At 41.8% G+C, this 21090-nt stretch overlaps 2 protein-coding genes across 3 annotated transcripts; both read right to left on the bottom strand.

Annotated features, from left to right (window-relative positions):
• Window positions 1-832: 832 nt before the first annotated feature.
• Window positions 833-3911, bottom strand: LOC127344627 (uncharacterized). 2 transcript variants are annotated; one of them, XM_051370940.2, is made up of 3 exons: window positions 3632-3911; window positions 2138-2668; window positions 833-1991 (listed from the first exon to the last, which is right to left on the bottom strand). In XM_051370940.2, exons 1-3 carry the CDS (start codon window positions 3647-3649, stop codon window positions 1137-1139), a joined length of 1404 nt encoding a protein of 467 aa, XP_051226900.1. In that variant the 5' UTR covers window positions 3650-3911; the 3' UTR covers window positions 833-1136. The 2 variants fall into 2 exon arrangements, with proteins under 2 accessions (XP_051226900.1, XP_051226901.1); XM_051370941.2 differs by having other exon boundaries at window positions 2138-2663.
• Window positions 3912-4452: 541 nt separating this feature from the next.
• LOC127344626 (nuclear matrix constituent protein 1b) lies at window positions 4453-10004 on the bottom strand. The gene is made up of 8 exons (XM_051370939.2): window positions 9660-10004; window positions 8410-8619; window positions 7876-8129; window positions 7417-7687; window positions 7253-7336; window positions 5542-7172; window positions 5332-5452; window positions 4453-4985 (listed from the first exon to the last, which is right to left on the bottom strand). The coding sequence occupies exons 1-8, from the start codon at window positions 9798-9800 to the stop codon at window positions 4833-4835; spliced, it is 2865 nt and encodes a 954-aa protein (XP_051226899.1). The 5' UTR covers window positions 9801-10004; the 3' UTR covers window positions 4453-4832.
• Between the last annotated feature and the right edge of the window lie 11086 nt (window positions 10005-21090).

Raw genomic sequence — 21090 nt, 5'->3', positions numbered from 1 at the left:
AGACCTCTAAAACTCCATTTTACATAATGAAAATGGCAAAACTTTTGCCTTGTTGCAGCAAAATGTTAGTAACCATCGAATGTGAGTAGGATGCAAAGCGGTGCCCAATCCACCCGCTTTGGTTTTTTTCGACAAAGGAAATATATTAATATTGTACTTCGTAATCAACATTGGTTAGATTGGTTATAACTTTTTTTAACAAACTAATCTACTTTAAACTAGATGATGTTTTCACGGGCAATGTGGCTTGATGGGAGGACGGAAGGAATCATCCCATCTGCACACATCTGATCCCTCCGCCCTGTAAATCAAATCGGCAGGTCCTGCATTGCACTTGACAAACGGATCCCTGCATTGCGCGGCGCAAACAGGAAGCAGCGAGAACACTGCCGCTCTGCACTTTTCTGCAGTGGCGATATGCACACGGGCGCTGCATATGTCCACACGGTGCTCTGCAGCATGAGCACCGCGAAACACGGAACCACCACATGCCGGTAGTTTCCCCAAGGCCAGTTGTACAATTTGTGATGATTGTATACTAATACTACTAGAGCAAAGTGACGTGTGATTACTGGCTGTACAGAAAACAGTCCATCGCACCGTTGTTTATGCGCCTACGTGATGACGCACTAAAAACGCATCAACGTTTTGTGCGTGCACGGCCGACAGTTCCCGCTTTGACGCGTGCGTTGATGCGCCCGCTCAACCGCTTGAGCAGGAGCCCGGAGAGGAGTGTGTCGGTGTCTTGTTGCTTCACGACTTATTATGCCCGACAAAAGACTCAAGCAGTAATTTAGCAGCACTGTAAATAGTTCAAGCTTGCAAGAAGATGTGGCTTGTCTGCTCAAGCTCTTCTGCAAATATGAGCCTAGCTGTATTGTGCAGTGCTGTTACGTTTTGGCAAAGTTGCACAGCATTCAGAAATAAGTGATAGTATGAGCTCGGTTCATCGTATCCAGTTTCAGATTGATCTTCTCATGAACTTGCCGACACACGGAAGATTTCTAGGCAGATGTCCTAAGCTCAGATACATCAATCAAGATTTTCTGAACCATCACCACCCTATCTCGACTGCAATTGCATTCATCATCTATTGTTAAGTACCGTATACTCTGTCACTATGCGCACCGTAAAATTCAGGTATAGCTCCACCTCCAACCTTCAGGGAGGCGCCACTTCCTGTGCCAGTAGATCGACACCCTCGACCACGAAGGGAAACCGAAACTATAGTCCAAGGCCTCGTCTGCCAGACCTCCGATCGACAGGGGTAGCCAAACATATCGGGAGTCTCTCAGGTCCGACGGGTTCCACCTGTCTGCCATGAAGATGAATGTACCAGGCAAGCCGGGGAGGGGAAGCACGAACGTGCTCTGAGATAGGAACGTTGTCAGACGTAGAAAATGGTTGCCTCCGACGCAGGGATTCCCCAGCGTCTCCCATGGCCCCATGATCTTGTGGGCAGCATGTGCCAGTGCTGGATTGGGAGCCCAGCCTGAGCAGCGCGAGGTGATCATATAGTAGATTCCTTCCACCTTGAAGACTGCCGGAGCTTCCCTGAATCGTCTTATTAATATCCTTCGCATCGCCAGTGTGACGTTGAGATAATCCTTTGTGAGTGGACTGACATGAAGCTCGGTATTGCCACGAGAGGAGTAGAAGAGGTAAGCCATCCCGTCGTCATCTTTGAAAACTGTCATGTCTCTACTATCAAATCCATGTGGCTGAAAGCTGTAGAGGTAAGTGAAAGGTCCTGTGGGAGAGTTGCTGACAGCCACACCGACAGATGCTTTGGTGTAGTTCGCGTCGTCAATATGCATCCACATGACATATTTCCCAGTGTAATCATTATATATCACCTTAGGTCTCTCAAGCACCTTTGATTTATGAAGATCATGGGTGATGTTGGTACGCTCTCCAGGAAGCACAATTCCCTCATTTGTCCAAGACCATAAGTCCTCTGAGGAGTAGCAGCTTACCCCTATAAGGTCTACCTGGAAAGAACACAAACACAAGCAAAGCATCAGGACACAACCTACTCCTGCAGGTAATCAAACAACAGTCACATTGCAAGTTCAGAACAAATGTTAAATAAACAAAGAATAGTTAAGACAGATTTAATAACAGAATTTCGACTTACCCGGCGTGCCCCTTCAGGATGAACTTGGTAGGTTGGTCCATCTTTGTTTTCTCCATACCAATAGTATTTCGAAGTCCTGTGATCATATAGAATCCCGCCACCATGGGCTTGAATGGCATTTCCACTAGTGTCCAGCCACACCCTACCAGGATAAAAGGACATGCTATCATTCCCGCCCTTTAGGGGGTTTATAGCAGTCGCTTCACTAGGGAAGAACGAATCGTGTAGTGCTGAGGAGCCATCAAGATATTCATCGATGATCTTCGAAGTCTTGTGAGGGCCCCGGCGTTTCACTGCACGAGGATTCAACTTGTGAGGAGGTGGCAAGCGAAACTCCTCTTCCTCAACCTTTTCCAATTCTCTGATGGCATGTAGCTGGCTAGAACCGATACGGCCAAGCCCAGTTTTTACTTGACGGCTGACGAAAAATAAGCAGACAATGAGGGCAAATCCCACCAAGCCCCATACAATAAAGTTGAGAACAGAAGATTTTCTCTGTTTGTTCCTCATCTTCAGTTTCATTTTACTAACCTTCATAAGAAAGCAGCAGTAATAAATCCACTATGAATTTAATCCATATAAAATGTTGAACAAGAATAAACCATAAAAAGCAAATCACTAACTAAATAAATAAAACAGCTACTCTTCTATATATCAGGAGGAGTAATCATTGATCAATCTAGGCCAACAGAGCAAAGAAGTTTTGTAATCATAGGATAGCCTTATTCAGCCAGATATTCATGGTGAAATATTAGCAAAACTTCAAAAACCATGATGAAGTTTGAGCAAGCTACAGGGAGCAATGAATAGTAGCATTCTGTTTCTCACTATTGCATAAGTTGATGGTCTAAACATCATGTTTATACTTGTAGAAATGGAAGCTAGAGAAGAGCACAGCATATATTACTAATACCAATATTGCTCAGCATCGTACACCAGTTCCAATAACTGACTAACTGCTAGGTTTGCTTAACACCATGTAAGTGAAGTTCAGGATTTGTCGCAATGCAAAGATGTGAATAAACAAATAAAGAAACCAAGTCGTTGGCACTGTATAATCAGTGAGTAAAATAAACATGCGGAACCAATGAATCTGCCGTATGAAGCAATTCACTGGTTCCTGTAATTTTGTTATCCGGTGTCTGCATTGAGTGTTCTGGTTGATGAAGTTCAGAACTAACTTGACAAATATATCCTCAATAAAACGGCTGTTTGAGATGTTTTCTATCATCCGACTGAAATTTGAAATAAGCAATTGCTCATCCCCACACAACTCAGAACAGCACCTAACTATGCTGTACCTACTGTTAGTAGTTCCCCAAAGCAGGGAGTGACAACTACCGCTTAACCGCACCTACAGGAATTGTTCAGACCATCGCTGAACCCCGATTCCGATCGCTCGATCTAGATCGGGGTTCGAATTCACTAGCCTGATTCACTCCATGACTGGATACAGGGTTACAGGCACAAAACAGGAGCTACGCAGGTACCTACCACGGATACGGTTGGCATCGTCCTCAACGTCGCTGCTCGACCCGCCGATCACCGCCGCACCGCCATTGGTGTGGTTGTTCAGGGAAGGCGGCCCAGTGGAGAGGGAGTTGACGGTGGCGTGGGAAGGAGCTCCGGTGGGGGCGGCGCGCTAGGAGGAGCGGCGCTAGGAGGAGGAGGGGGCACCGCTTTGGGAAGAAGAGCGGCGGCGGGGTGGAATTTGAAGGAAGACGGTGGAGGCCTGGAGGGCGAGCCGGTGAGGCAGTGCTGGAGTTCTTTTTTTTTCACTCCGTATAGTTTGGTTATAGGTAGGGCTGAGACATGATGATTTGCACATTTTCCACACTTCATTTTGCAATTTGTAATTTGTATTGTTTCAGACTGGGTCGTGACACGCGGTGTTAGGAAGCAAACAGAGTAGTAGTAGCTGTTGTAGTAAAGTAAAATAGTAGTAGTAAGGAAAAATATAGTGAGCATCAATTCAAAAATTCAAAAAAGAAAAGTGAGCATATTTTCCACTGGCTAATGTTTGGTTCCTTTAATTTTTGTCGCCAAAAGATGCTCTTCGAGTGCAGAAGTATTTTAAACATCATATAGTTGCAAGAGGTCAATGTTTTGCCCGTAGATGCTCATACGAAATGTAAATTTTGAACACATGTTCAGTTTCGCCCAAGCCCGCCTAACTAAAGCCAGGCAAATCAACTGCAACCGTAGCAATTTTGATGCGACACGTTGCTCTTTTACTAGTCAAACAGGTGGATACCAAGAGAAATATCAATCAGAGTAACAAATATGGAGGCAACTTTGCATGACATGATATCAAATATAGAACACAGGATCACGCATTAAGATGAAAGACAATCGCACAGGCGAATACCAACACCATTTTGCACATAGCTACTACCAATGGCCATATGGGCTTTCCTAGACCCCAATCATTTGTACACATCCAGGAAGCTATCAACCCTTTAGATGTCGAAGTGGCCGGGATGTGAAAACACAAAATAGATCACCTAGTTCCACAGCTGCTTCGAAAACCGCCGCTGGTAATAACAGGCACACAACCAACAAGTACCCAACAACATGCCACTGTTCAATACGAAAGGTGGACATGCAGATGATGGACCTAAAGGAAAGTATCTTCATCAGAGGTAACTGTCAGCCCTACAGTCAGCTCTGTATCTCTATCATAAGTGGAACCTACTCATGTGATGAGAAATCGCCACAACTTCTTCCCTGGCGATGTTTTCTCTTCTTCCTCTTCATCTTCCTCTTCATCTTCATCTTCCTCTTCCTCTTCACCGTTAGCATCATCCTCTTGCTTATCAAGCAATCCATTGGATGGTTCAGTTGCAGACTGGAAGACAAAAACCATTGAAATAATCAGGTAAAGGGGGCCTCTAACAATACCAGAGTCAATATATGTGATCAAAACATAAAATGCACCAAACAGTTGTTAAGCTGAACAGATAGCAACAAGTTAAACATGCTCTAACAGAGGAGCTAAGAGTAATCTCGTCCAGCAGAACATTAGATTAAGGAAAAAAGCATCTAACTGCATAACATTTAGGACATAAAAGAACATAACCAAGAAGGAATATAGCAAGATTATTGGGACAGTGAAGGACATTTAGAAACTGAAAACGGGCCAGTACAGCAGGAAAGAGCACATGGTGAGGAGTGGAACAAAAAAGAGCACTTACCACTGTGATATCCTCTGAAGGTTCATCATCATCAGCAAAATCTGACTCGTCAACTTTACCATTTGCAAAGGCCAGATCATCATGTACATTTTTCGAACACTTCTCTTCTAGAATTGATGGGCTGAAAACATGGACATGTTAATGCAGGAAACAAATTTATTCCCAAGAATTGGCAGAAAGTTTATGTTAGTTGTGCAGAAATATAACTACCAGTTTGAAGTAATTTCTCCTCCAACTACGGTTTGAATAGTGCTCCTTTGGTACTTTCGGCTTGGCTCTGAATCTTCGATTTGATCACAAGCAAACAGATAAGACCTCTTTTTCCCAACTTGAGGTACTTCTCCAGCTTCGTCGCCTAGCTGATTAGCGATATCAACAGGTTTCGGAAGGTTTCTTGGTACACCATTATGAACATTATCATGATCAGCGCTCTTCTCAGCAGAGCGTTTGAATATCACCTGCGCACATTTTCGAACCCAGGATATTGGCGTTGGGGCTGAAGGTGACACTTCTAGTTTCCTGTCGAGAAGCTTTGGTGAACAGTTTCTAGGAGTTGCATGATGATTTTCACCAGAAGGGAGGACACCATTCTCATTCATCTTTGACTTTCCACACTCAATCAAAGACAGTTGTTTACTCTCGGAATCGATTTTCAGTTCTTCCAACACATTAAGTTGCTGAATTTGCTCTGTTATTGCTTCACGGTCTGAATGAAGCAGTTTTCTTTGCTCTTGCAGCTTCTCTCGTTGATTATTAAGGGCTTCAATTGTAGTTTTAATCTCAGACAGCTCTTGCTCTCTCTTCTCCCGCTCCAAAGTAGCCTCTTTCCTCTCATCCTCAAGTTTCTGCAGTTCAAGCGCAACATGCTCTAGTTTTGACTTGATCGTCTCCTTTTGAGAATTTACGTACTCAAGCTCCTTGGACTTTTTCTGCTCAAACTCTTCTTCTCTTTCCCTAAATTTAGAATCTATTTCCATCTGCCTTGCCTTGGCCAAATTTAGTAACTCCATTCTCTGATTATCAATGTCTCTTGTAAGATCTTCTCTCTCACGCTGAATCGTACTTAGCCAACTTGCATGTTCTAGCTGCATCTTGCTCATGAGCTCTTCATGGTCACGGGAGAGGGTTTCTGAATTACTTTTGAACTGGGCACATAAATTTTCCTTCTCTTGTTTGATGATATCTGATTGATTTTTGAGATGCTCAGTTATTACTCTTCGCTCTTCAGCAATTCTGGCAGCTTCCTTTTGTAACTCCTCTTTCTTTTCATCAATGAACTCCCATTCGATCTCAAATCTTTCTTTTTCTCCTTGCAGCCTATCAGCATCAGCCATGAGCTCCTTTTGTTGAGCTCTAAGATTGTCAATTTCTTCTTTAAGATCCATCTGCAAAGTAAGCACATTGTCTCTCTCTGCTTGGGTTATTGCAAGATTTTGCTGCGCATGGATTGCTTCCAGCTTCACCTCTTCAAAGAAAGCCTTTTCCTTCTCCAAATCTAATTTCATCTTCTGTATTTCCTCTCTTTCTTTTTGTAGTTCGATGTGTAATGCTTCTCTATCAGAGAGGAGCTTTCCTTCCTCCTCTTTCAACTCATCTGATCTCCCTGATAAGGCCTCTTCCTTGCTTGCTAATTCAGCAAGCCGAAGGTCAGCATTTCGTTCCCTTTGAGCAAATGCCAGCTCTCTCTCACTGAGAGCTCTTTCTCTTTGATCCAGCAAAGTCCTCATCCTCTCCATTTCCGCCTCGAAGGACAAACGCTTATTCTCTATCTCAGTTTCAAATTTAGACTTTCTCTTCTCCAATGCCATTTCTTGTTCCTGATTGAGCCTTTCAATCTCAACCTGCAACACAAGTCAGGATGATTCAGAAGACGCAAACCAGCTATACTACAATCATCTACAACGGAACTGGAAAACCATACCCGTTCTTTATCTGCAATAGTTTCTTGGAGAATCAACAACTCACTCTCCCGTTTGTCAAGCACAGATTCCTTCCGAGCTATAGCCTGTGATCAAAGCAGTTGTAATACAATTCTGGCAGAAAATAAGGCTGCTAATTAAAAGGATAGGTAAAACCAATACATACTTCCTCCCTTGAAGCTACTGCCTCCATTTTAAGATCCAGCTTATTTTTCTCTTCCATTAGAACCATCCGTTGATCTTCAAGAATCAACTTGTCCTCTTCTAACTTTTTCTCTGAGCGAGTTACATAAGCTAACCTCTCAAGGATGTTTTCATCCCTCTGATTAAGCAGTGCTTGCTCTTTCAGTAGTACCTGCTCCTTTTCATGCATCATTTTCTTGGTATCATTCAATGATTTCCTCTGTGAGTTAATCTCCTTTTCTTTGGCCTCATACCTGCAACGACAAACTTGGTTTAGATAGCAAAGAAGAGAGCCGGTACACAGGACATTCATTTGAATGAATGAACATAGTGCACACTTCACAATTAACTGAAACAGAAATACACCTCAACTGATAGTACCATACTCAAAACTAAACTGCACTAGTTAGAAGAGCCAACTTCTCAAAAACTGAATACTCACGCAGATTCACTAGAAATGCGATTTCTTCTAAGCTGATCTTCACGCTCTTCCATGTCTCGTAAACTTCTCAAAGCAGCGTTCCGTGCACGAGTGGACTCTGCTTCCAAGGACTTTGCTGCGAGAAGCCTCTCTTCTGCCTCATCAAATTTCTTTTGAGCAATGTCCATCAACTCAAGCGCTTCAGCTGATTTGGTTTCATATGAAACCTTCAGTTCAGCTGTTTCCGCACGCATATCATGCAGTGCCTTTTCAAGCTACATAAAAACATAAAAAGTGGAAGATGAAGCAAATATATGAAGTGGGACAGAAAATTGATGTAAAAGGTCTAATATTGGTGAAGCAGTGGTTTTAAAAATAGTCAATAAGTGGAGACCACAAGGTTGATAATAACTTGGTTTCATATTCTTCATATTTTGCATATTCAATATAATGTCCATTATTAACAAATCCATCAACCGTACGATAATTTATCTATTACAGATTGCACAACAAAAAAATTGGGCTCACATATGATTAGTTGAAACAGAAACTTACATTAGCAACACACTCCTTCTGAACTCCTACATTCTTTTTTAGGGTTTCTTCTCTCTTTCTTGCTTCACCAAGAGCAGATTGCTGGGAAGCTCGTTCACGTTTGTGCATGATCTCGGCAGAGAGCAAGGAAGCTTTAAGTTGTTCCATCTCAGATGTCAGCTCCTTTCGCTCCAATAATATAAGCCCGAGATTGTGCTGGTAATCATTAAGCTACAACGGAAAAAAAAAAATGAGCATGAAGTCACAGCTATGCAACAGCAGTTCCCAAACAAGATAGCTTACAGCACATAGTGAACATTTGTCATAGACCAAGGCGACATGTGATGTTGTATTTTGGATTGGAAAGCAAAGTAAATGGTACACAGCGCAATTAATATTTACATTGAGTGCTTTGTAAAATTAAATTTTACAAATTGCTCCTTCCAACTTGTTCAGCAACCTGATTAGCAAACTTGTAAAGTAACACTGCTAAAAAAAACTTGTAAAGTAACAAAAACATTAGCTTCAGCACACGACTTGCAGGAGATGAAAGTTCAAGAAACTGTTGCATTAGCTTAAACACAGGACTTGTAAAGAAACTGTGGTACTGTATAATGTTTGCTGCAGACAGGCGTACGAGATTAATCGAAAGAAATTCCCTATAAGCCTATAAGGGTTATGCAAATGTCAATTCAACAATAATCGTGCCTCCCTCCAGCCTTTATGCTCGCTATGGATATTAGAATGCACTAAACAATAGTATACGAGAGCAATACAAACGACACTATAGGTGCAGCAGCTGGAACCCCGATGTATCAAGAACCGAACCCAATCAAGCAGAATGGACGGGAACACGAGGAAAAACAGCAATTAATTCAAGTCAGCAAAACGAAACCAATCTGCAAAATCTCTGCCTATATAACAGTAAAAAACGACTGATTTCTTTGTTAGGCAACCCATCCAGCACAAACACGCACCACGGTACTGCCAGAGAAACCAAGAAATGAGGCCAAGATGCCGTTTTCCCCCCACTAATCTGCGCACAGGATGACGCCATTGCTGGCATAAAGAAACCAAGAAACCTTGGGAGGGATCGAATCGACACGCGGAAACTATCCGGCGAGCCGCCAATCCTTTCCACATGTCGTCTTTTTCCTCTTCCCCGAAAGAAACCCCAAAAGACTAATCCTCCATGCGCAAGAAGGGCGAAACCAAGACCCGGCGCATTCGAAACGCAGCGCGAGGGGACCGGGGAGGGGGGAGTGAGGTACCTCGGACTCGATCCGCGAGATGTAGCCGATGAGCTTGGCCTTGTCGAGGCGCCTGACGGACTCCTCGTCGAAGCCCGCGTCGCGCAGCTTCCTCCAGATCGCCTCGTCCCCGGCGCCGCCGGGCGACCGCGGGCTGGCCATGGCCGGAACCCTAGATCTCGGCGGCGGCGGCGGCCCCGGCGACGAGCGGGCGAGGTCCCCCGTGGCAGCGGCCGCCGGGCAGGTGGAGGTCGCCCTCTCCGCCTCCTTTTCCTCTCTCCTGGCTTTTGGCTGCGCGAGTCTCGTGTGTGCGACGGCGAGTTGGGTGTGTGTCCGGGGTTTTTACCTGGTTTTGCTTGGGTGGTGGGAGGGAGAAGGGTTTGGTTTGGTGGGTGGAGGAGAGGCCGGTTTTTGGATGGACCCGGTGTAGGGAGAGAACGGGGGATTGATGACTGACTGGCAGATTCTGTCCTGGTTGCCTGCCGTTGTATTGCAGGTCAATCCCTGACTTTGCCATATTTTTTTGCCAGCTTTGAGCCTTTCTTAATCTACGGAATGTTTCCATCTGTTGCGTTTGCTGAATATTTACACAACCCTATTGTGATCTTCACTTGTGGCATTTAAAACATTTTGGCATACACTTCAAAAAAATATCTCATGCACTGTATTTTTTCCCCTTATAATATGGTACGTGTTGGGTTTGGAAATTCTCCTAACTAACAAATGAGTATCGCGGAGATCGTATGCTACGTCGGATGTGTGGCCATACCAGAAAGGACTGAACTAGGAACGATGTAATTCGCGATAAGTTAGGTGTGTGATAACCCACAAGTATAGGGGATCGCAACAGTCTTCGAGGGAAGTAAAACCCAAATTTATTGATTCGACACAAGGGGAGGTAAAGAATACTTATAAGCCTTAATAATTGAGTTGTCAATTCAGCTGCACCTGGAAAAGCACTAGTAACAGGTGTGATGTGAAAGCAGCAGTAATATGAGAGCAATAGTAACAGTAACACAGTAGCAGTAGCAATAACACAGAGGCGATGGCACCAGAAAATAGTTGATACTACTTCCAATGACATATAGAACGAGTATATGATGATGAGAGAAGGACCGGGGTTCCCAGCTATCTACACTAGTGGTAACTCTCCAATAACAAGTGTTGGGTGAACAAATTACAGTTGGGCAATTGATAGGATTGAAATAGCATTAACATAGAACATCAAGATTATTAATTATGTAAGCATGTTTTCCATATATAGTCATACGTGCTCGCAATGAGAAACTTGCATGACATCTTTTGTCCTACCAGCCGGTGGCAGCCGGGCCTCAAGGGAATCTACTGGCTATTAAGGTACTCCTTTTAATAGAGCACCGGAGCAAAGCATTAACACTTGGTGAAAACATGTGATCCTCATATCACAGCCTTCCCCTCTGGTTGTCCCAATTTTCTGTCACTTTGGGGCCTCGGGTTCCAGACAGCAATATGTGCAAACAACTTGTAGATACAATCTAAGCAATAATTATAGAGCTTAAATCTAAGATCATGCCACTCGGGCCCTACTGACAAGCATTAAGCATAACAAGATTGCAGCAACAATAACTTCACAAACTTTATAGATAGACTAATCATAATGTATCATCCATCGGATCCCAACAAACACAACACCGATTACATCAGATGGATCTCAATCATGTAAGGCAGCTCATGAGATCATTGTATTGAAATACATGGGATAGAGAGTACCAACTAGCTACTACTAGAACCCGTAGTCCATGGGGGAACTACTCACGGAGCATGATGGAGGCGGTGGCGTCGATGTTGATGGCTTCCGGGGGCACTTCCCCGTCCCGGCAGGGTGCCGGAACAGAGACTTCTGTCCCCCGAATTGGAGTTTCGCGATGGCGGCGGCGCCCTTGGAGTCTTTCTGGAGTTTCGTCAATTCGTATCGTGTTTTTAGGTCGAAAGGGGTCTTATAGGCGAAGAGGCGGTGCAGGAGGTGAAAGTGCATGGAGCCCCCATGTGTGGTTTTGGTAATTAATGACAATCCCTATGGACTAATGTTTGCATTGAGTTATATTTGTAGGAGTTGTCCATAGGCAATTCTTGAACCATATGTTGGCTTCAAGGTTGCAATAAGAAGAAATTGATGAAGGATATCAAGTGTCAAGTATGTCTTGAAGATGAAGATGAAGTGAGCCCTCAAGTTACTTCAAGACATCAACATGATGAAGAATGAAGAAATGAAGTGCAAGTTCAAGATGAGCCATCTCGAAGAGATCCTTTGCTTGAGTCTTGCCATCCATATGGTGATCATGGATATGTGAAGATGCGCCGAAGAAGAAGCTCTCCCATGGTGGATTATGGGGGAGCAATCCACAAGACTTCGTCAAGCAAGCACAAGCAAGAAAGGCGTTCCATCTTGTTGAGGTCAAGATCGTCGTCATCGAGCTCAAGTGGAATGCGCAAGTATAAGGTTTGCTCTTGATAGGGTTTGTTTCTCACCGGTCTCATAGTGTAGTTGGAGACCGGTTTATAGTTTAGTTGCCGTACTATCAAGAGGGCTCTCGAGTGAGTAACTCGATCGTATCGTTCGGAGAGAGCTCAAACCTTTGCATCCTTGCATCATCTTTCTTGGTTGTTATTTGGACCTTATCCATGTGATGTTTTAGAGCTTGTGCTTATTCTCATGACAAGCTCTAGTTCATCGAAAACGGATTTCGCATAGATCACTTGTTGCGTTTTCGAGTTTGGTTCATCATCTTTCTTGGTTGTTATTTGGACCTTATCCATGTGATGTTTTAGAGCTTGTGCTTATTCTCATGACAAGCTCTAGTTCATCGAAAACGGATTTCGCATAGATCACTTGTTGCGTTTTCGAGTTTGGTTCATCATCTTTCTTGGTTTTATTTGGATCTTATCCATGTGATGTTTTAGAGCTTGTGCTTATTCTCATGACAAGCTCTAGTTCATTGAGAATGGTTTTTCCATGGGCAACTTGTTGCATTTTCAAGATTGGAGGTTTTACCGGTATGTCTTTTTGAGATAGGTCAAACCTTTCTTCATTTGTTTCTATCCTCCTTTGCTGGACTATGATGTTTCTATGCATATTGTTGTAGAGCTCGTTGTTGTGATTTCAACGAGCCCAAGATCATCGAAATCGGAGTCCGGATGCAAAAGTTATGCCCGTTTTAGTTTTGGTGTTTCGCAGTTTTCTTAGGCCGGATATTTTGGAAATATCCGGGCCGGATTATCCGGGCCGGATATTTCGGAAATATCCGGCCCCCCCGAAATCGTCTAAGGACCGGAAGAAAAGCAGCTCTGGATAGGGGCCGGATTTTTGGCCGGATTTTGTCCAGGTTTTGTCCCCGAGGCCGGATTATCCGGCCCCGGATAATCCGGCCCCAACTTGGGCCGGAATATCCGGCCCCGTTTTTGCCCAAACGGCTCGATTTTCTTGGGGGTATAAATACCCCCTTCTTCCTCCTTGGGCTGTGCTTCTCTCACTCTCTCTCTCCTCCATTGTTGAACTAGAGAAGCTTGCACTATCTCTCAATCCCTCCATGATTCTTGCCCCCATTTGAGGGAAAAGAGAGAGGAGATCTAGATCTACTTTTCTACCAATCAAATCCATCTCTTTGTGAGTGGAATCCTCTAGATCTTGATCTTGGTGTTCTTTGTGAATTCCTTTGTTCTTCCTCTCTTATTCCCCCAATAGCTTTTGTAGCTTTGTTGGAATTTGAGAGAGAAGGACTTGAGCATCTTTGTGGTGTTCTTGCCATTGCATTTGGTGCATCGGTTTGAGTTCTCCACGGTGATTCGTGGAGGTGAAAGCAAGGAAGTTGTTACTCTTGGGTTCTTGGAACCCTAGACGGATTCTAGGCCTTTGTGGCGATTTGTTGGGAGCCTCCAATTAAGTTGTGGATGTGTGCCCCAATCTTTGTGTAAGGCCCGGTTTCCGCCTCGAAGGAAATCCCTTAGTGGAACCGTGACCTAGGCCTTTGTGGCGAGGGTCACCGGAGATTTAGGTGAGGCGCCTTCGTGGCGTTCGGTGTGTGGTGTGAGTACCGCATCTTGGGGTGAGGCCTTTGTGGCGTTGGTGTGCATCGAGCAACCACACCTCAAGGTGAGCCTCTTGTGGCGTTCGGGAGCACTAAGCAACCGCACCTCTCCACCGGAGATTAGCACTCGCAAGAGTGTGAACTCCGGGATAAATCATCGTCTCCCGCGTGCCTCGGTTATCTCTATACCCGAGCTCTTTACTTATGCACCTTACCTTGTGATAGCCATCGTGCTTGAAGTTATATATATCTTGCTATCACATACTTGCTTGTATTGCTTAGCATAAGTTGTTGGTGCACATAGGTGAACTCTTGCTTAGAATAAGTTGTTGGTGCACATAGGTGAACCATAGTATATATGCTTTGGGCTTGACAAAGTAAACGCTAGTTTTATTCCGCATTAGTTAAGCCCATCTCGTAAAAGTTTTAAATCGCCTATTCACCCCCCCCTCTAGGCGACATCCGTGTCCTTTCAATTGGTATCGAGCAAGGTCTCTCATTCTTAGGCTTCACCGCCTTGAGAGTAAAGATGTCGGTTAGGGGATTAGATCACAATAACTTGTTTATATTTGATGGCACGAATTATGATCTATGGAAAATTTATGTGCTTAATATTTTGCGGGGTATTTCCCGAACATGGAGCGATTTCTTGACATGGGTTTTTCTTCTCCTAAGGATCCCCAAAATTTATCTTATGAGGAGAAGAAAAACTCTTGTCTCGATGCTCTTGCTTCTCATGTGTTTTCCATTGTTGTGAGCAATGTAGTTACTTCTTCAATCATGCCTTTTGGGAGCGCTCATGAATTATGGACAAAGCTTCGAGATAAATATGATGTGTCCAATATCATTGAGGATGATTGTATTGCTTCCACTTCCGGCCGTGATGAGTTCTCATCTTCATCCACTTCACCAAAGTGTTTCAAGACACAAGGTAATGATATGGTGAGTGGTGATGGAAATTGCAATGTTGGTATTGAGCTTACTATTGATGATCCTTCATCTATATCTCATTGCAATGGTTCATCTTTGGACTTAAACACATCTAGCACTAGAAATGATTTACATGCTTGTGTTGATAGTCCTTGCATATCATGTGTAAGTTGCTTGAAAAAATCTAATGATGATATGCTTGCATTGTCTTGTGGCCATGATAAAAATGATTCTATTTCCTCTAGTTGTTGTGTGTCTAACAATGTAGAGGAAACCAAAGATTCTATTGGTCAAGACAAGATCTTGAAAGGAGCCTCAAGTAACTCCTCATCTTTATTTCACGGTCCTCATATATGCCTTATGGCCAAGGGTTCCACGGTACCTCCTACCATGGAACCTAATATGTCTCGTGGTGATAAGAATGAGGATGAATATGAAGAAGAGGATTGGGTTGTCTCTCTACGCGATAAAGGTGAGAGTGTATTCAAGGTTCTTTACAAAGATAAAATTGCTAGCTCTCACTTCTTTGAAATCTTGACTACCGCTATTGAGAGCCAAAAACTTATTTGGATGCATGAGAACACCATTGATAAAAAGGGTGCTCTTGAACGAGAGTATGCCGATGATGTAGCATCTTTAAAGAATGATCTTGAAGAAGAACAAGAGACCGTAGCCTCTCTTGAGGAGCAACTTCAAACCCTTGAGGTGTCTCAAAATGAAATATTTGCTAAACTCACTAAAGAAAGAGACCATGCTAAAGCTAAATTAAAATTGCTTAAAAATGAAAAGTTCAAAGTTGGTGTTGGCCATGATAAACTTGTTAAGGATCTAGATGATCTAGACAAGGCCCACAAGGCCTTGGAGAGCGAACACTCTATCCTCACCAAGTCATATGAGCAACTACAAGCTTCATATTTAAAAGAGCATGCTATGTTACCTTCTCTTCTTAATATGTCTTGTGATGATGCTTGTGCTACTAACTCTACTTCTTGTGAAGCATCTATCTTGAAGGAGAATGTTGAGCTAAGGGCTCAACTTGAATTGCTAACTAGCAATTATGGGAAATTGGAAGAAAATCATGGAAAGCTTTCTAGCTCCCATAAGGATCTTCTAGCCTCCCATGATAGGCTAAAGTTAGCTCATGAGACTATCATATCGAAGGCAACACCTTGTGAGCCTCATGTGGATACTAGCACTACTACCCAAAATGCTATATTGCCATGTGCTAGTCCTAGTAATTCATCCACTCATAGTATTGCTAAATCTTGTGATGAATTATCTTCCTTGCCTTGTTGCTCTAACAATGAAGGTTCTACTTCCTCTAGTACTTGTGTTGTTACTAACCATGTAGAGGAAATCAAAGAGCTCAAGGCCCAAGTCACTTCTTTGAAGACCGACTTGGTAAAGAGTCATGAAGGGAAATGCAAACTTGACACGATGTTAAGTGTGCAACAATCCCAATGACAAGAGTGGACTTGGATTCAAATCCAACAACAAGAACAAGTCCAAGAACAACAACAACAAGAAGGGCCAAGTACAAGTCAAAGACCCGGCCAAGATTGTTTGCTTCAAGTGCAAAATTGAAGGGCACCATGTTAGATCTTGCCCTTTGAAGAAGAAGCAAAAAGGAAGCGGCCTCAAGCTCAAACTCATATTCAACCTCAAGTTGAAGAAATTCCACTTCCCAAGAAGAATCAAGCCAATGCTCCCATTGTGGAGAAATCTAGTGAGAAGAAGGAGAAGAAAAGAACTTGCTACATATGCCGTGAGAAGGGCCACATCTCCTCTTTTTGCACTATTGGTACCTCATCCAACTCTATCTCCATTGATGATGTTTATTCTCTTTGTAAGGATGAGGGTGGCAATGTGTTTGCCAAATATGTTGGTGCTCAAAGTGGTGTCAAGAAAAGAACCATTTGGGTTGCCAAGCCTATTGTGACTAACCTCTTAGGACCCAACTTAGTTGGGGACCAACAATCCAAAACTTGATCAATAGGTGCTTTTTGGAGGGCATTGGAGACTTGGCTACATCATGAAGAATTAAGGGATCTTCATCATTTATATTATATCAAGCCAAGTCTTTTGATTATCTTGCTACAATCATATATCCAATGTTCCTCCTTGCGGTAACATGTGCTCAACTCTTTTATATTGAAAGTTACTCGCCCCTTTGCATGTGTTAGTTTTGTTCCTAACATATGTTTGTATATGTTGTGCATCCTACTAGTTTTTCTTGAGAAATCAAGTCTATGTATGTTAGGTTGCACACCATGTATTTGTGTGTGTGTTGGAGCCTCTTTGCATCTTGTTGTATCCTATATGGCTCTTATGAGCGATTAATGGACAATCCCATTTTGGGGGAGTGACATTCCTTTGGGAATTTCATGATCCTAACAATGTGTGTACATGAGGAATACCACTTAGAATTGATATTGCAAGATTATCTAGTCTCTATGTGGTATGTCATCTTCATGAGAAATTCAAATTCTAATGTCCATTAATATCTCTACTTGGATCTTATTTGCCTCTTGTGAAAATAAATTCCTTATCACATTATGGGGGAGTAATAAGCTTTGTGCATATTACAAGCCTAGAAAATGTGAACATTTGAGGTTGTGTCACATAGAATTGATACCGTAATTTATCTCTCTCCTATGTGGCATGTTTGCTCAAACAAGCTCCAATTTGCTTAAATGGCTTCATTGCTAATATCTTTGTGGATCTTATTTGTGAAAGTTTTTCTTGGCATGGTTTTTCACAACGTGTCCATCAATACATTTTTGGAAAACCATGTGCTTCAAGTCATACTATTAATTGCTTTGCATGTTGGTATGAATACTATTAATTGCTTCGCATGTTGGTATGAATACTATTAATTGCCTTGCATGTTGGTATGACTAAATGAAGCTATCAAGAAACTATCTTTGCATGATGGTTAACTCTTATCTTTTACCATATGCTTTGTTCGTTGTAAATATGATCTTATGTATACTTACAAACTACCACCGAAATATTTCCTAATACCTCTTGTCCTAGGACAATTGGTAATCAATTATGAGGTAGATATTTATTGATCATATCTACATTGGCTCTTGTGTTTAAATTGCCTTATTTATTGCCATGAATTTGTTGTGCTTTGACTCCCATGTGTCTTCCTTGCATCTTATGGATCTTGTGTTTAAATTGCCTTATTTATTGCCATGAATTTGTTGTGCTTTGACTCCCATGTGTTCTTTTTTCTATTCAAACTTTCTTAGCTTTTTTTAGTAGATATAGGTAGTGTGATGATCCTAGTTGTGTGCATTTTGTATCCATATTCTAAATCCTAGATAATGCACTAATCTTGGGGAGCTCTCCTATATTTGTTATATAAACTTCTCTTGATCTTTATCAAAAATTTGGTTTTGGGAGTCATAAATTTTCTTTTTGGTACTGTGTGCCATCATAAAAAGTGTCGAGGGTTTGGTTTATTTGTTGGAACCTTGCTCTCTTGGGAGTTGGTTATCTCATTCCTTTGTGCTTAGGTTTAATTAGCTTCTTATAATGAGATAAGTCTTTGGAGTCAATCTTGTGTTGATTTGATTCTTTGATATAATTTGGACAACCATTGTCTCTTGGTTTATTTGGTGTTTTGTCCAAATTGTATCTTCCTTTGGTTCTTGAAAGTATTGTGCATGCATATTTAATATATGTATATCTTATGGCATGTGTCACTTTCTTTGATCCAATATATAGGGTAAACTCCATCAAATCCTAATTTGGCTAAGATGTGCATGAAATTCAATTTCATATCTATATGCACATAGAATTGTGGAGTTTGTCCTATATGTTGTAGTGTGTCTAACTACTTCGGACCCAATTAGTTTGGGGACCATTTTGTACTTACCTTTGTGTTAGGTACAATGGATATGCATTGAATGCTTGTCTCACTCTTGGAAAGAAGTGGTGACTCAATGGTAACGTGAGGCAAGCTAGGATGATCAACGAACACATATCTACTACATCCACACCAATGCTATCTTGGTAACAAGTATCTTCTCATGCATACTTTTCTTGTATCCAACCTTATGGTTGCATCTTGGCATGAATCTCTTGATTTGCAAATGTTGTGCTTCTTGCAAAAGTCTTAATGAAACCTCTTTATTGTGAATGTGAGTAATTTGAGATGAGTGCATTTGTTGGGAAGTATTTTAAATCATGCTCATGATTCATCCATCCCAACTATGCCTATCTAGCAATTTTGTTGCATATCAATTCCTCAAGGCTCTCACATGTGCAATATAGATGAAAGTGCAAATTTAGTTACTTCTTTTGGTATCCCCGTTTGTGATACTTGTTGCCTTTCTCAAATGCATCCCAACTATCTTCTATCCCTTGTTGATATTTGTGATGTATTTTAGTTGTTTGTGGTTGAAGTTCATGAATGTACAATAAGATAATATTGAGCCTTTGGCCATGCTATTAAGCAAAAATCTTATTGGTATATTGCATGACTTCGTCTTGGATATCATGCTATTTTTCTTGTGTATCTATTTGGTGTGTGCATGTTTCTTTGTGGATAAATATCTTTGTGATATTGTCCACTTAGAGAAACTTATACACATAAGAGATGATACATCTCCATTTGATATCTTATTTATTTGTTGCATGTTGATTGGTCATGCTAAGAAATATAATTCATTGAAGACTATGATGATGCTTTTTGCTCATCCATATAATAGTCTTATAATATGCTTTATCATGCCTTTCACATATCCTCTTGGTTGAGCCTTTTATTATGGTGCCTCTTACTTTTTGCTCAACTATTTGTTTGTTGCAAGTGTTAAGCTTATTTCTCTATCTATGATCTATTCCAAATGTTTGTGTTTTAAATGGTAATGAGGGAGTGAGGATTCCATGTTATGCATATTGTATTCAAATACAACATTTTAATTTATGCATGTACCTTGGGAGCTTCCTCATTTGATTTAGAGCACTATCTTGTGGTGATCATTAGAGTTTGATTCACTTGGTATCTTTTGTTTTTGAATGATATTATGGGAGTGATGATTCCATGTTTGTGCACTTTATACTCCAATGCAAATTGTCTAGTTTTGTGCACAAACCTTGGGGAGCTTCCTCATATTATTTAGAGCAATCTTCTTGATCTTATCATAATATCTATCTTTCTTTTGGTATCCTCTTTGTGATTCATTTGGTTGCTTGCTTCATTTGTTGAAGCTTCTTGACTTTGTTATCTTTTTGCAATCTTTGATCCTATCTATAGTGTGATTCCTTCCGAATATTCGCCATTGGATATGTGCATTTGATTCCACTCAAATTATGAGAAATGCACACGCTATGGAGGAACTCTCACTATATTAGCCTTCTAAATTTTTCACCCATTTCGGCAATTGGTGCCAATGGGGGAGAAGTTTGGAGGGTTTAAGGGAATTTGGTTATGTCTTTGCTTTGTGCTTAAGCATGTGCCTTTATTGCATTGCATCTTGTTGCTTTGCATAGTTGAATATTTAGAGGAAACTCCACTAGGCTTTGAATGCCAATATATGCAATGAAAGTCAAGATCATTCACACATGCATATATTATGGGGGAGTTTGCTCTATATATTCAACTTATTTGTTACTTAAATTCCTTATATAAACCCTCTCAAAGAGATTGTCATCAATTACCAAAATGGGGAGATTGAAAGTGCATGGAGCCCCCATGTGTGGTTTTGGTAATTAATGACAATCCCTATGGACTAATGTTTGCATTGAGTTATATTTGTAGGAGTTGTCCATAGGCAATTCTTGAACCATATGTTGGCTTCAAGGTTGCAATAAGAAGAAATTGATGAAGGATATCAAGTGTCAAGTATGTCTTGAAGATGAAGATGAAGTGAGCCCTCAAGTTACTTCAAGACATCAACATGATGAAGAATGAAGAAATGAAGTGCAAGTTCAAGATGAGCCATCTCGAAGAGATCCTTTGCTTGAGTCTTGCCATCCATATGGTGATCATGGATATGTGAAGATGCGCCGAAGAAGAAGCTCTCCCATGGTGGATTATGGGGGAGCAATCCACAAGACTTCGTCAAGCAAGCACAAGCAAGAAAGGCGTTCCATCTTGTTGAGGTCAAGATCGTCGTCATCGAGCTCAAGTGGAATGCGCAAGTATAAGGTTTGCTCTTGATAGGGTTTGTTTCTCACCGGTCTCATAGTGTAGTTGGAGACCGGTTTATAGTTTAGTTGCCGTACTATCAAGAGGGCTCTCGAGTGAGTAACTCGATCGTATCGTTCGGAGAGAGCTCAAACCTTTGCATCCTTGCATCATCTTTCTTGGTTGTTATTTGGACCTTATCCATGTGATGTTTTAGAGCTTGTGCTTATTCTCATGACAAGCTCTAGTTCATCGAAACGGATTTCGCATAGATCACTTGTTGCGTTTTCGAGTTTGGTTCAACATCTTTCTTGGTTGT

This window comes from Lolium perenne, chromosome 3, assembly GCF_019359855.2.
Source record: "Lolium perenne isolate Kyuss_39 chromosome 3, Kyuss_2.0, whole genome shotgun sequence".
NCBI classification, from domain to species: domain Eukaryota; kingdom Viridiplantae; phylum Streptophyta; class Magnoliopsida; order Poales; family Poaceae; genus Lolium; species Lolium perenne.
Note: the sequence above shows the minus strand (reverse complement) of the source record. Positions and strands in the feature narration are given on the sequence as shown.

Excerpts from the sequence above, each read along its gene's own strand:
- LOC127344627 (XM_051370940.2), bottom strand. Across the intron at positions 1,992-2,137 it reads ATCCTGAAGGGGCACGCCGG|GTAGACCTTATAGGGGTAAG; the intron begins GTAAGTCGAAAT and ends TGTTCTTTCCAG.
- LOC127344626 (XM_051370939.2), bottom strand. The coding sequence starts at position 9,800 with ATGGCCAGCCCGCGGTCGCCCGGCGGCGCCGGGGACGAGGCGATCTGG. Across the intron at positions 8,130-8,409 it reads AGAAGGAGTGTGTTGCTAAT|CTTGAAAAGGCACTGCATGA; the intron begins GTAAGTTTCTGT and ends GTTTTTATGTAG. Across the intron at positions 4,986-5,331 it reads CTTCAGAGGATATCACAGTG|TCTGCAACTGAACCATCCAA; the intron begins GTAAGTGCTCTT and ends TTTGTCTTCCAG.